At 33.4% G+C, this 13000-nt stretch overlaps 1 protein-coding gene across 2 annotated transcripts; it reads right to left on the bottom strand.

Annotated features, from left to right (window-relative positions):
* Positions 1-1375: 1375 nt before the first annotated feature.
* On the bottom strand, positions 1376-3644 carry LOC127159687 (uncharacterized). 2 transcript variants are annotated; one of them, XM_051102476.1, is made up of 7 exons: positions 3575-3644; positions 3239-3317; positions 2768-3115; positions 2328-2672; positions 2096-2203; positions 1959-1993; positions 1376-1809 (listed from the first exon to the last, which is right to left on the bottom strand). In XM_051102476.1, the coding sequence occupies exons 1-7, from the start codon at positions 3581-3583 to the stop codon at positions 1684-1686; spliced, it is 1050 nt and encodes a 349-aa protein (XP_050958433.1). In that variant the 5' UTR covers positions 3584-3644; the 3' UTR covers positions 1376-1683. The 2 variants fall into 2 exon arrangements, with proteins under 2 accessions (XP_050958433.1, XP_050958434.1); XM_051102477.1 differs by lacking the exon at positions 3239-3317 and having other exon boundaries at positions 3575-3636.
* Between the last annotated feature and the right edge of the window lie 9356 nt (positions 3645-13000).

Genomic DNA, 13000 nt, shown 5'->3' with positions numbered 1-13000 from the left:
ATCCAAAGCAACATGAGCAAACAAAATAAAATAAAATAAAACAGAGAATATTTTATTGTCCTAAAACCATTTAGACTGTAACACTTGTAATATTGAATTTGTTTTTTCTTAAGTTTGCCTTAGCAAGTCTAAAAGTACATTGAATATTTTTTATTTTTTATTTTTTTATTGCATTAAGGTGTCTTGATTTTTTCTTTTTCTTTCTTTCTTTCTTTCTTTCTTTCTTTCTTTCTTTCTTTCTTTTTTCTTTCTTTCTGTGTTCTTGTATTTTGTAGTTGGATTAAACATGTAACAGTGCATATTGAGGTATCTCAATGTGAAAGAGAAATTGAGAAAATTAAGGGCATGAGGGAAAAAAATTCAGGGCACAGCAGGCCTTAGAGACTCTTTTGATCGCCCCATTTTTACCCCATTTTTCCACCAGAGGGAGTTCATCTGCAACTTTTGTCCACCGTATACTATATTTATTTTATCCTGTGTTATTTTCTATAGATATTTCACTTTTAAATGTTCTGAAAAGATGTATTAAGTCAACAGACAAATACAGCAAAATACATACAGCAAAAAATATCGCTATTTAATAGTTAGAATATGAAAAAGATACAATTTAGAAAAATCTGAAGAAAAACATACATTTTCTGAACACTGAAAACATTAACTGCAACACTAACCATTACCTGCACATGGACAATTAACTCAGTCCTTATATTTATTATTTGCAGGTAAAAAGACTTTTTTTGGCAGAAGACATTTATAAAACACATAATTGCTGTACTTTAGTTATCTACAGTGTGCAAAATAAAAAATAAAAAAAAAAAAGAAAAGGTTATTTTGAACCATGACATGGACATGGGTCAAAGGTCAAGATGAGCTATTAGTACATTAGTGCATTAGTAATAATTATATTGCACATGGGAAATAGGAAATGCACATGCTTGTGTCACACTCTAAATACATGAACAGTTTATTAATGTGCTTAGTCATTTGTTTATGAACAAGCATGTCATCAGTTTTTGGACAAATATCTTATGAAGTCATGCTACTACAAAGGCAAAATTACTCAAGAATGTTCAGTACCATGGACAGGGATTCAACACAATTCAGCATATTTTATTGCTATAATGTGTCACTTGCACAACTGCTTCTAAACCATTACAATAAGACAAAATGTATGTACCAATATATACCACATGAGTGTGTATACATATTTATGTATACATATACAGTACTTACGGTAATGGTCAAACATCCAATAACAGCAAACACTGATTCTCTTACATAAAGCATGGGTTTATGAATGTATCACAGGTGTTAACTTCTATTACAGGCTAATAATTAAGAGTTCAGTTCTACAACTGATTGAGTCATAATATTTTACTTCTTAATGGTACACTAAGGAAAACCAAACACTGCATTCACTAACACGATTGTCGGTTGGAAAAACTGTAGAAATAATACATTTTGGGTTAAAAACAAATGAAAACAGATTTCAGCTGAATACAATATTTGATGCACATTTATGGTCAAATTAATGCACATTTATGGTCAGATTCATCAAACGATAATAAGTAAGGCTAGCTTAGTTGAATAGAATTTAATTAAACATTCATCATTGTTCACAACTTCTAAATTGTTTGGCTTCTAAATAGAAACCTCTGAATTACTTTTCAAGTTAAGTAAACTTTACTGATATCTCACATGTGTATAAATTGAATTATCTTGCAAGTTTCTTTCTCTGGGTCTTCTAGATGTGGAGGGCTTTTGTTGAATGCTCAAAGCTGCATAATTCAAATCATCTGTACCATCAGCCTGATATAAAACAGTAATTGTGAGACATTCTGTATAATATGTAGTTTAAAATGTAAAATTTAGTGTAATGTTTAGATTAATAGCAATGATTAAATTCATTGTAAATATATTTGTACTGCACAGGATCCAGAAAAAGGCATTTAGCTTACCATCAGGTGACCAGGCTGAGTGTTATGCATCCCATCTTGAAGGAACATTGTGAAATTGCGATTATTATAGCTGCACTGACATTAACACCATATTACAACGGAAAAAAATTGGCATGTTAACATGAAGCGATGCATACCTTTTTGCCGGTACTTGTACAACTGTGCACCCATGATAATAATCATGATCACAAATAAAGTTACTATAATCAATGCAGCTGTAATCCAATGCGTCTGGAAGCATTTGTCTGTAGTAATGCAAATAATATTAATAATATTAATAATAATATTTATGAGCAGATTATAAACAAAACATAAAAATATATTACAGCTGTCTCCTAAAATTATTTTCAATGAAACTTAAATGGGCACCTGGTAAATCAAGTTTTCTTGCATCTCCAAACAGTATCTCTCCACATGCGGCCACAGCGCAGTAGTAAATCCCAGCATCAGAGTGATTGAGGTTCCTCTTGGGCAGGTTGTAGATACATTTGTGTGCAGTAGAGTTCACATCAGAGCTCCTCTCACATTGAGTGTTCCTGCGCTCCTGAGTGAATATAATTCCTGGAGGAGATTCTTCAGATTCATGTCTGAACCAGTAGACATTGTGTTCTTCTGCACATCTCTGAGTGAGGATGGTGCACTGCAGCGCCACTGCAGAGTCTTCTGGATCAGTTACAGCTCTCTTATGGTCAGACTGCATGTTCTGTTGTCTGCCTAAAAAGAAAAGACATAAAAATAAAAATCCACTTATGTATTTAATTGAGTGCAAATATATTACAGTTAGCAAATTTTGTGACTTTTAATCTTACCCTTAACAATGAGATCAGTGCCTTCCTCAAATTCGAAATTAAATGAATATTTAACACAATAGAATGATGCAGTGTCCGATTCTTCTGTGCTTGTGATGCTCAAATTAAAACTGTTATAATCTTTTGTTACAAAAAAGCGGTTAGTTTTGTCAAAATCATTTTCAAATCTGACATCTAAAGCTTGATATGATGAAACAATCGGAAGGGGTTTCTCTCCAACTCTTTGCCTGACCCAAACAATGCTGGTTCTTATATCTCTTTCAAAAATACAGGTGAAGTTAACACTGTCTCCAGCTTGAACAATCTTAAGATGATTCTGAGCCACAATGTCTGCATTATCTGAGCTGCCTGAATGAAATCAAAATAGAAGGAATAGGTGAGAGGACACTTTGTTTTGCTTGCGTTTAAAAAAAAAAAACAAAGTAAAAACACGTATGAATTTAGTCTAAATGTAATAAAACAGTTACTTACACTTTGAAATGTGTAGCATTAGGATGAAAAAATTAAACATTTTGCAGAGCTGGCTACAAGTAGGTTGAAATGAAAATCTCTAGCATGAGAAAGTGGAGAGAAGGAACACATATCCATTTATATATAATTAATAATACTAATACTAATACCAATAATAAAAACAAAAAAGTTAAATTAATTTAACCAAACATCCCAAGGCGGTACTTTATAGGACACTGTTTCCAAACTTTAAAACATCCATTACTGTGGTCCATTACTAATAAGCTTTACATACTAAATTGTTACTTTACTACTCTCTCTATAAGAAACAAATCGGTTTTAAATCTCTGTACTTACAGGTGCCATTAAAGATCATGGGGTTGTGCCATGTAAACCATCAGACAGGTTTTATGTCCCTCCTTGATAGTGAGACTGAAAGAGCAAAACACGAAGAGGTTTGCCTTTATATAGGCCTACACTTCCCTATGTTCACATATACCTACAAAAAGAGATACATACATAAGTACATATATAAATAAGGGAATTAGTACAGCTAATGGCTCTAAAAGTTTTGCACTAAATTCACAAAACACACATATTAAATAAAAACTGTTTGCAATGAAATTAAGGGTTTTGTTTTCTTCTGGTAATGCTAAATAACTAATGAAATGATAATCATATATCAGTTCAACATCTATTGATAGATCTTTAATGCCACTTTTAATGTCTGTTCAGCTGATTATCTGGCACATTAATGTCTTTGAATTACTTTCATTTGGGGATTTGTCTGGTAAATACTCATGTGATTTGCATTTGTCATCACTTATAGGTATGTGAATCACATGGTCCCTTCAGAAAAAAAAAAAAAAAATACCAAATAAAACCTTTTTAGAGGTCACATTGAGTAGCAACCTTCTGTGTAGCACTGCAAGCGGACATAAAAACAAACAAACAAACAAATAAAAAACACCTATGTGTGGAAAGAGCTGTGAATATGGTCTCTTGAAAATGGGTCTTGGGTGAAAAAGTTGGGTATGATCAAAGAATAAGAAGGGGGTCAAGTGTTGTGGTTGGAAAGACTGCTTATTGGTGTTAAATACACAATGCATGTTGTTCTGGGAAAGTCATGTCAACAAGTTAAAAAGGTACCAAAAGCTACTGAGCATGCTTAGTTTGATCACTGAGGCCCAGTCAAAATGAATGTAGTTTTCAAAACATATCTGATTTTGTGTACTATAGAGAAATAGGCATATTTGGATGCTGGAAATGTTACTATATTGAATAACAGTGAGATTTTGTGATACAACAAAGAGATTAAATAATATCTAAATTAATTTTAGGTTTAAGAAACTCAAAGATCAGTTTCACAATTGCTGAACCCCAGAAATAATGAATGTACAAAACATACGAGTTTAAAAATAGAGCCATTTTACCACATCAAAGGTCTCTTCTAACTGACTGAACTTTCAAACTGAAATCAAGAGGCCATTTGAGCCACATGTTCATCACAAACGTCCACAAGCGATTACAACATCACAACATCAAGTGATAAACAAAATCATAACAAAATGCCAAAACGCTGATAAGGAATGTGGGCTATGACTGATAAAGACTGTGGTAGCATGTGCTATCACAAATCACAGAGTCATGCTCAAACCAAATCATTATTTGTCCATATAAGGAGAAGATGTGATACTAAACAGAGTTCCAGTCAGAGGCCACAGTGTACGACATCATTTCCTGTAGAGTGACTGACAGGAAGAAGTTGCTCAGTACAGACTGAGACCTGCTGTGGTGAACATCAGCGGAGAAACATTTAACTTCGGCACAGACATAATCGGAATAAAATAAAACTGCATTCATTTGCATTTATATTCGTAATAATGAAATACTTGAATTTATTTGGCTAAATATTAATTTTGAACAATATGAGACATTTTACCTAGACAATAAATAATCGTTTTACATTTATATATATATATATATATATATATATATATACAGTTCATTTTTACCCAGTCCACCTGTAGTAAGTTTATGCATACACACACACACACACACACACACGATATAAGTTATAAGCACATAAAAGTGTTTGTTTGCACCTCTACTTTTGCAAGCATGATTTGCACACATCATTGTTTGATCATTTTCCAACCACAGGACTGACCCACTGACATGTTTTCACACCTCTCTGAATCAAAACCACACACATCATTCTAAGACAAAAAAATTACTTGCCTCCATTAGGGGAGTCAAAAATAACCCTTCCATGTGTATGTTTTGTCACAGCTTGTTTCTTAGTTTTAAGTCTTACAGAAACAGCAAAAACAGCATCTTCTCAATGATTAATACGGACATGTAAAAGTGAAAAGGTTCTTTGACTCATGGTCATATATACTGTAGTGTAAACCAATACTGCTACAATAGATATCAGGCTTAACTTTCACACCTTGAGAGGCCACTTTACACCTTAAGAGCTCGGGCCAGCCCTGCTGATGCAACTGAGAACATGTGGCTCTTATATCGCAACCATTGTTCAGATACACATAACAGACCTGGTCAAGTAATAGACTGACTAAATGAACTTTCGTTTGAAAAAAAAAAAAAAATAAAATAGTGAAAACGTTTAATTAATAAAATAATCATAACCATATATTAATATATTTTACATATTCAAAGATTTGAAAATGTGTATTTAAGGATATTGTGTATTGCCCTTTTATTCAAATTTTAAACACTCAGTCTCTCTATTTGCAATAACACGCATTTGACCAGCAGATGTCCACAGTGTGCATGTTTCAGATCAGTTTAAATTATTTTGAATGACTCAATAAAAAAGCCATACTTTCTCCATTGCACTGGGCATATAAAATAATGTGGCTAATTTAAGTGATCAATCAATTATTGGAATTAATAATAAGCTTAAGGCTACCATCATGCTGGGAAACTTAAAAACTGAGTGAGAGAGAGGGCCCTATTTTAAAGGGGTCATCAGATGCAAAACTCACTTTTACATGTTGTTTGAACATAAATGTGTGTTGGAAGTGTGTGTACCCAACCACCCTATTATGATAAAAATCTTTTTAATTTCTGTAATCTTTTTAAGATATATGCCCTTGTTCAAATCAAGTCATTCTCAGCTTCTTGTCTGTGTGATGTCACACCAACAAAGGCCACTCCCACCATAGTTGATTGACATGATAGTCTTACCTTAGACCTGCCCTTACTGAGCTATAACAGTCCAACTCTGACTACAAGGGAAGACAGTGTTTTCGATTGAGCGATTGAGGTGTTCTGTAGTTGGATGTAATAATGAATACAGCAGTCATCATTTACTCCCGACATCTGAGCCGTTGAAGACGCAGAGGATTAACATTACTTTCGTTTTAGAAGGAAATGTGCCCGACGACCTACATAAATGTATCTATGTTCATGTGAATCATTCGTGATGCAGCTTCACCTACAGCAGAAGTGAGTATAAGGGTTTTTATGCATCTTTGCAAATCGCCTTTCTTAATAATGTGCTAGTTAGCAAATTTAGCGGCTAAACACGGCTAACGTAAACAGACCGGCTCATCGCCACACAGAAGAGGGGGGCGAGGTGAGCAGAGTTAATTAGCATTTAAAGGAACATGCAATACAATGGCTTGCTCTGAGCAAGGCTGATTTTGACAAGGTAAAAAGGCTGTTTTTTTACACTACCACTGAGAAATTTTAACCAAAGTATGTTATAGACTTCTCATTAAGATCCTAAAGAATCATATCAGCTTGTGAAAAATGGGCATCCGATGACTCCTTTAATGATCTAAGTGCATAGTTTGAAGTGCATGGCGCAGGTGACAGGACATGTCCAGATTCACTTTTGCTAGTTTAACAATGGAAAATGGTTGGTCTCCAGAAATATCTAAGTTGTTACTTAGGTAACAACAGGTAATTAGGTTTTCTTTTCTTACAAATGTAAAAGATCAAATGTGATTAAAAAGCAAATATGAAAAAGCTGGCTCTATTTTTGATTTTTTTCTGATTATCTATGCAGTACTTAAATGACTCTGTTTAGTACCTCAGCTAACCCATGTAAGCTTGGTTTTAGGCTGGGATTGCATTTAGATGTCAAGTTCTGGTACGAAGACTGTTAGTGAATAATTATACCAGAATTAATATTGCTTGACTGTGACCTTGCATAGATTATGCAGCAGATATATAGCAGAATACAAAATTATGTTTTTTTCCCTATTTTTGTATTTTCCCTGGGCAGACTGAGGACATCGATACCTTTAATCAAGAGAAGACGCAGCTCATTTACACCTCACAGCTCATAATGCGCTAGCTAATAGTAATTGAAATTTATTATACAATTGCATAGTAGTATGGTTGTTGATGACTGATGATCATGTTGGTAAACATTTTTTTTTTTTTTCAAATGCTTATAAGGTTTTTGTTTTGCTTTACAAATTCACATTTGTTAATTTGCTTTGATAACAGCATCTGTTAAATGAATTAATGAAAATGTAATTTCACTGGTTAAGTGTTATCTGTTATTGTACTTTTGCTTTATAAGAATTTATTGATTTTTGCTATTATACTTTGCTATTTTTGGGGCTATTTTTGCTATTTTCTTTTATTTCATGACAGCTTTATTTTCTTTTTTTTTACTTGAGTTAAGTAGCATGTTTTGTTGTTATTGTTTTTATTGTTTTTGCGTGTTTGTGTTTGCATATTTTATAAAAAGTGTCAAGTGTCAAAGAAAATAATTACTTGTGTGGGATAACATTTATTGTCCTTTCTGCATCCTACCCCCTCTCATCTTTTCCCCCAGGCTCATGTTAGTTCCATATAAATGGTCTGTTATGTTAATTCATTGTTCCCCTGTTTGAGTTTAACTTTATGTCTTATTGTGATTGTGTACAAACATCACATTCTCTCAGCAGAAGAGTAGATCATAATAAAGATTACATTAAAAATTAACATTAAAGTTACAGAACAGGTCTCAGTTAACCCATAAAATACAGCTGATCTGGAACTTTTTTGTGAATGTGGCGTTAGTGTGAGACAGGAAATTGTTTCATTCTTGTATAACTTTCAAGTTTGAACAAAGAGACAGGGTTTCACAGACAGGGTTTAGCTTAAGCCACTAGGCCTTTATAAAAATGGACTAGGGTTTTATAAAAAATGCCTTAAAAACTTTACTGGTGTACATCTTGAAATGAAAAAAAAAAAACTGAATATTTTAAAATATGTCATTACAAGATTTTCAGTTAAGACTGCTTGTCATGTTATTAACCATGTTATTTTATTCTGAAACTGGCTGTTGTTTGAACATTAATGTTTAAATAGCAGTGCTCTCTTATCACAGTTATTAGGATCATACTTACACTTTCAAAGCATCTCTTCCATTTCTTCTTCCTTCCAATACAAGATAGTCGTTAAGAAGACTCTGAACCTAGATTGAACAGAAGTATATTCATCCGCATTTGTATTTATACCGCTAATTAATGAAAACTTACACTTTCAAACAATAGCCATGTCTAAATTAAACGTGATAAATTAACATACTGCACTGACTGGATGTAACCATCGAACATAGTGGACGTCATTTACTAACGGCCCCAAAATCACCTCAGACCCCAGAAGATGCAAACTAGATTACATTTCTTTTTGAAACAATGCTCCTCCCACTCTAAATAAATCATCTAAAGTTTGCACAAATCATTCATGATCCAGCTTCACCTCCAGCAGAAGTGAGTATAAGGGTTTGTTTTTATGAATCTCTGAAATCACCTTTCCTATAATGTGCTAGTTAGTTCAAGTTTAAATGGCCTGTTAAATGTGGCTAAAGTTTCTCCTGTTTGAGTTTAACAGAGAGAAGACTGGGATTGTGGCGAATCAGTGCTCAGCAGAAGAGTAGATCATAATAAAGATTTTAAAATCCTTCAGTTGGTGGGATGATTTTTGCAGAGGGCTTTTTGACAGATCTGAATAAGGTGTTATCATTTCACACAACCATTGAGATTCTGATAAAATGTACTGGTTTATTATAGAATTTTCTGTTTTGGTCTGGAAGGATATCATATCAAGTTGTGGGAATCACTGGCATGAAAAAACCCCTTTAAACAAAAAAAAAAACAGTTCTGTACTTGACAGGTACTGTATGCATCTTATTGATCATTTGTGAATTTATTTATGTTAAACTCATCATTCTTAAACTGGCACAATACAGTTAACTCTGACAAATAATTAAAATAAATTAATAATGGAGACAAATTTGCCTGATTTTTTTTTTTTTTTAAATAACCACTTCTATTGACATGGTTAGTCACAGGAACTTTATGTCAACCCTATTAACAAAGGGCATCTCAGGAACTGCACACCAATGGTTCAAGTCTTACCTCTCAGATAGGTCCTTCAAGGATTACATTTGTCTATGTTTGCCAAATCATTCAAATCTAGCTACTGGGGTACCACAGGGCTCAGTTTTTGGATCACTTCTCTTCTCTTTCTATATGGCATCACTAGGTTCTGTCAATCAGACAGATGGCTTTTCATATCACTGTTATGCTGATGACATTCAACTCTACCTCTCATTGCATCCTAAAGATCCGGCAATATCTCCTTACACCTCAGCATGTCTAACAGACATTTCTTGCTGGATGAAGGATCATCACCTTCAGCTCAGCCTTGCCAAGACAGAGCTGCTTGTGGTTTTTAGCAAACCCTTCACTTTATCACAATTTCACCATCCAGCCTGGGGTGTCAACCATAACTCCTTCAAGGACAGCCAAGAACCTTGGTGTTGTGATTGATGATTAGCTGAAATTTACAGGCCACAGAACTGCCCAGTTCTGCAGAATTGCTTTATACAACATTAGTAAAATCAGACCCTTTCTTTTGGAATATTCTGAACAATTCCTTGTTCAAGCTCTTGTTCTGCCCAGGCTATTGCAATGCTCTCATAACAAATCTTCCAGCAAGTTGTATCAAACCTCTGCAGCTAATCAAGATTTCGGCTGCAAGATTAGTCTATAAGACGAAAAGAGCGCATGTCACGCCTGTTCATCAATTTGCACTGGCTATCAATAGCTGCTTGCAAAAAATTCAACGCATTGATGTTTGCCTTAAAAACAACCACTGGCTCTGCACCCCTTTACCTAAATTCACAAATTCAGACTATTCTCTTTCTATTCTATCTTCTATTCTATCTGTCTTTTTTTATTTTACTGCACTAACTGAGACCTGTCTCAGCACTTACATATTATTATTATTGCTGTTGGTTTTGATTGCTTCTATTGTCCTCATTTGTAAGACGCTTTGGATAAAGCATCTGCTAAATGAAAAAATGTAAATGTACAAGTAAATGTAAATTTTTTAGTACCAAAATAAATAAATAAATCAATAAATCAGTAAACCTTCACCCACCATCACTGGACTTGAGGGCGGTCCTTATAGAGAGTACTTTAATTTTCTTTATACTTTCTCTTTACAGGCCCTCCCTACCAATGATATAATGATAATACAAATATTGAGAACAATGTAAATATTATATTTACTATATATGAAAACATTGTTTCTTCTATGCTGGAATGCATTTTGTACTTAAGTAAAGTATATACAGTGTAAAAAAAAAAAAAAAAAAAAAAACAATTTGTTGAGTCAACTTGAAATAATTTGTTACCTGGCAGACTTAAAATTTTCAGTTCAGTCAACTCAAATAAGTTTAGTCAACTTGAAATGTTAAGTTGTACTAAGTAAAGACTTAGATATTTGAGTTGACTGAACAGTCAAGTTGGTTTGTTAAACTTAAAAGCTGGGCTTGTTACCCAGCTGCCTTAACATTTTAAGATGAATGAACTCAAATATCTAAGTTGTCACTTAGTACAACTTAACATTTGAAGTTGACTAAACTATTTTTAAGTTGCTTGAACTTAAAATTTTAAGGCAGCAGGGTAACAAATTATTTTTGTGCGTACCCCTGTATACATTTAAACCATCAACATATGACACGAGTAAAGTTGAGTCATCTAAGTAAAGGTCAGTTGTGTCAGAGGCAACTACAGTAAAACAAAGTTAACTTAAACATATTAATTAATTAAAGCAACTGTGTGTAGTTTTATGTATTTTTGCAACTTTAGAGCCCCCAACAGTTAAGTGAGTAGAGTTCATTGCAAAGGCATATGAGACTTCTGGCTCATTATCTGCTATAGGGAAATAACGAGAAAAATAACAATATGCAGTAAACAGTAAAACTGTTTGCACTACAAACCAGTGTGTTCATAATTAAGATAATACATTAAAATAACATGGTAAGTCACACCAATTTGTAATATCAAGCAGCAAAACAAGCTGTTTTGTACAGAAAAAGTTTAAAAAATGAAACCAAACAAAAAGTTCTAAAGGTCTAAGTTTATCAAAATGCTTTATGAATAATATTTTATATAAAATATAGATTTTATTAAACATGTTGAACTCTAAACTTGCATAAATCTAAACAAGTTGTGTTCCAAATCTGAGGTTGATATCTCAAAAATTAGCTTTCAGTAAGATTTTGTTTGGGCGCAGTACCAGATTTTCCTCATTAGGTGCCAGCAAAACTGCACTGGTGCACACAGTGGTTGGATTTGTGATTTGCAGTAAGAACACACATGCACACACACACAATTTTTGTTTTATGACACATATACAAACCACACTCTGACATCCATACCAACACACCCACACAATTATAGCTGCACTATTTAATCAACTGGCTCTATAATATGCAGAAGCAGAAAACAGGAATAAAGCGAGTATTTTCTTTATAGGCCAAACCTGAAAAAAATGGCACCAAAAAAAAAAAAAAAAAATTGTAAAGCCTTGCCAACAGAATGAAAGCCTGTTAAGAAAAATTGCATTATTTTACAGTTAAATGGCACTGCGATTAAAAATTGCAGTTTTAATGAGTTTCAGTGGGGACATTTTTGTCCTTAAAGGGGTCATCGGATGCCCATTTTCCACAAGTTGATATTATTCTTTAGGGTCTTAATGAAAAGTTTATAATATACTTTGGTTAAAAATTCTCAATGGTTGTGCAAAACAACACCCTTTTTACCTTGTCAAAATGAGCTCTGCAAAAATCATCCCATTACGAGGGATTGTTCCTTTTCTCTCTGCTGCTCTGAGAGATTGTTTACTTTAGCCATATTTAGCGCGTTTAGCTGCGATACTTGCTACCTAGCACGTTATTAGGAAAGGTGATTGCAAACAACATGTAAAAGTGAACTTTTGTGCAAAAATCCCATTTATGAGATGACCCCTTTAAGGTCCACTGCACCTTCAGCGGCTCAGATGAAATGACAACAATTTTGTGTACCTAGCAACACAACACCTTGGAGATATAACTGCAAAAATAGATTTATTAAAGGAATCATGGGGTGAAATAGTAAAATTTTTATCAATAAAAATACACACCTGTGTTCAAACAACATGTAAATGAACTATGCAGCTGGCAATAACAATTTTGTGTACCTAGTGCAAAATTGATTTATTAAAGGAAATGGGTGTGAAATAGTAAAATTCCAATAAAAATACACACCTGTGCCAAAATTTATGCAAAATTATTTTAAAAAACTGAAAAGGAAAAAAAAGTCCGAAAGGGTTAATGCACAAGGGTTAAACTTATATTTTAGATTAAAACACAGAATTCAGATATTTATTAGACATTCACTTTTATTTAATGTTTATAAGCTTCAGAAGCATTATAGTGTAAACAACATAATTTTTTTATTGTTAATAATAGATTGTTTGTGG

Source organism: Labeo rohita, unplaced genomic scaffold (assembly GCF_022985175.1).
Source record: "Labeo rohita strain BAU-BD-2019 unplaced genomic scaffold, IGBB_LRoh.1.0 scaffold_244, whole genome shotgun sequence".
Classification (NCBI taxonomy): domain Eukaryota; kingdom Metazoa; phylum Chordata; class Actinopteri; order Cypriniformes; family Cyprinidae; genus Labeo; species Labeo rohita.
This window is presented reverse-complemented; position numbering and strand designations above follow the sequence as displayed.

Excerpts from the sequence above, each read along its gene's own strand:
- LOC127159687 (XM_051102476.1), bottom strand. Across the intron at positions 1,994-2,095 it reads GTACAAGTACCGGCAAAAAG|ATGGGATGCATAACACTCAG; the intron begins GTATGCATCGCT and ends TGTTCCTTCAAG. Across the intron at positions 1,810-1,958 it reads CTCAGCCTGGTCACCTGATG|GCTGATGGTACAGATGATTT; the intron begins GTAAGCTAAATG and ends GTTTTATATCAG.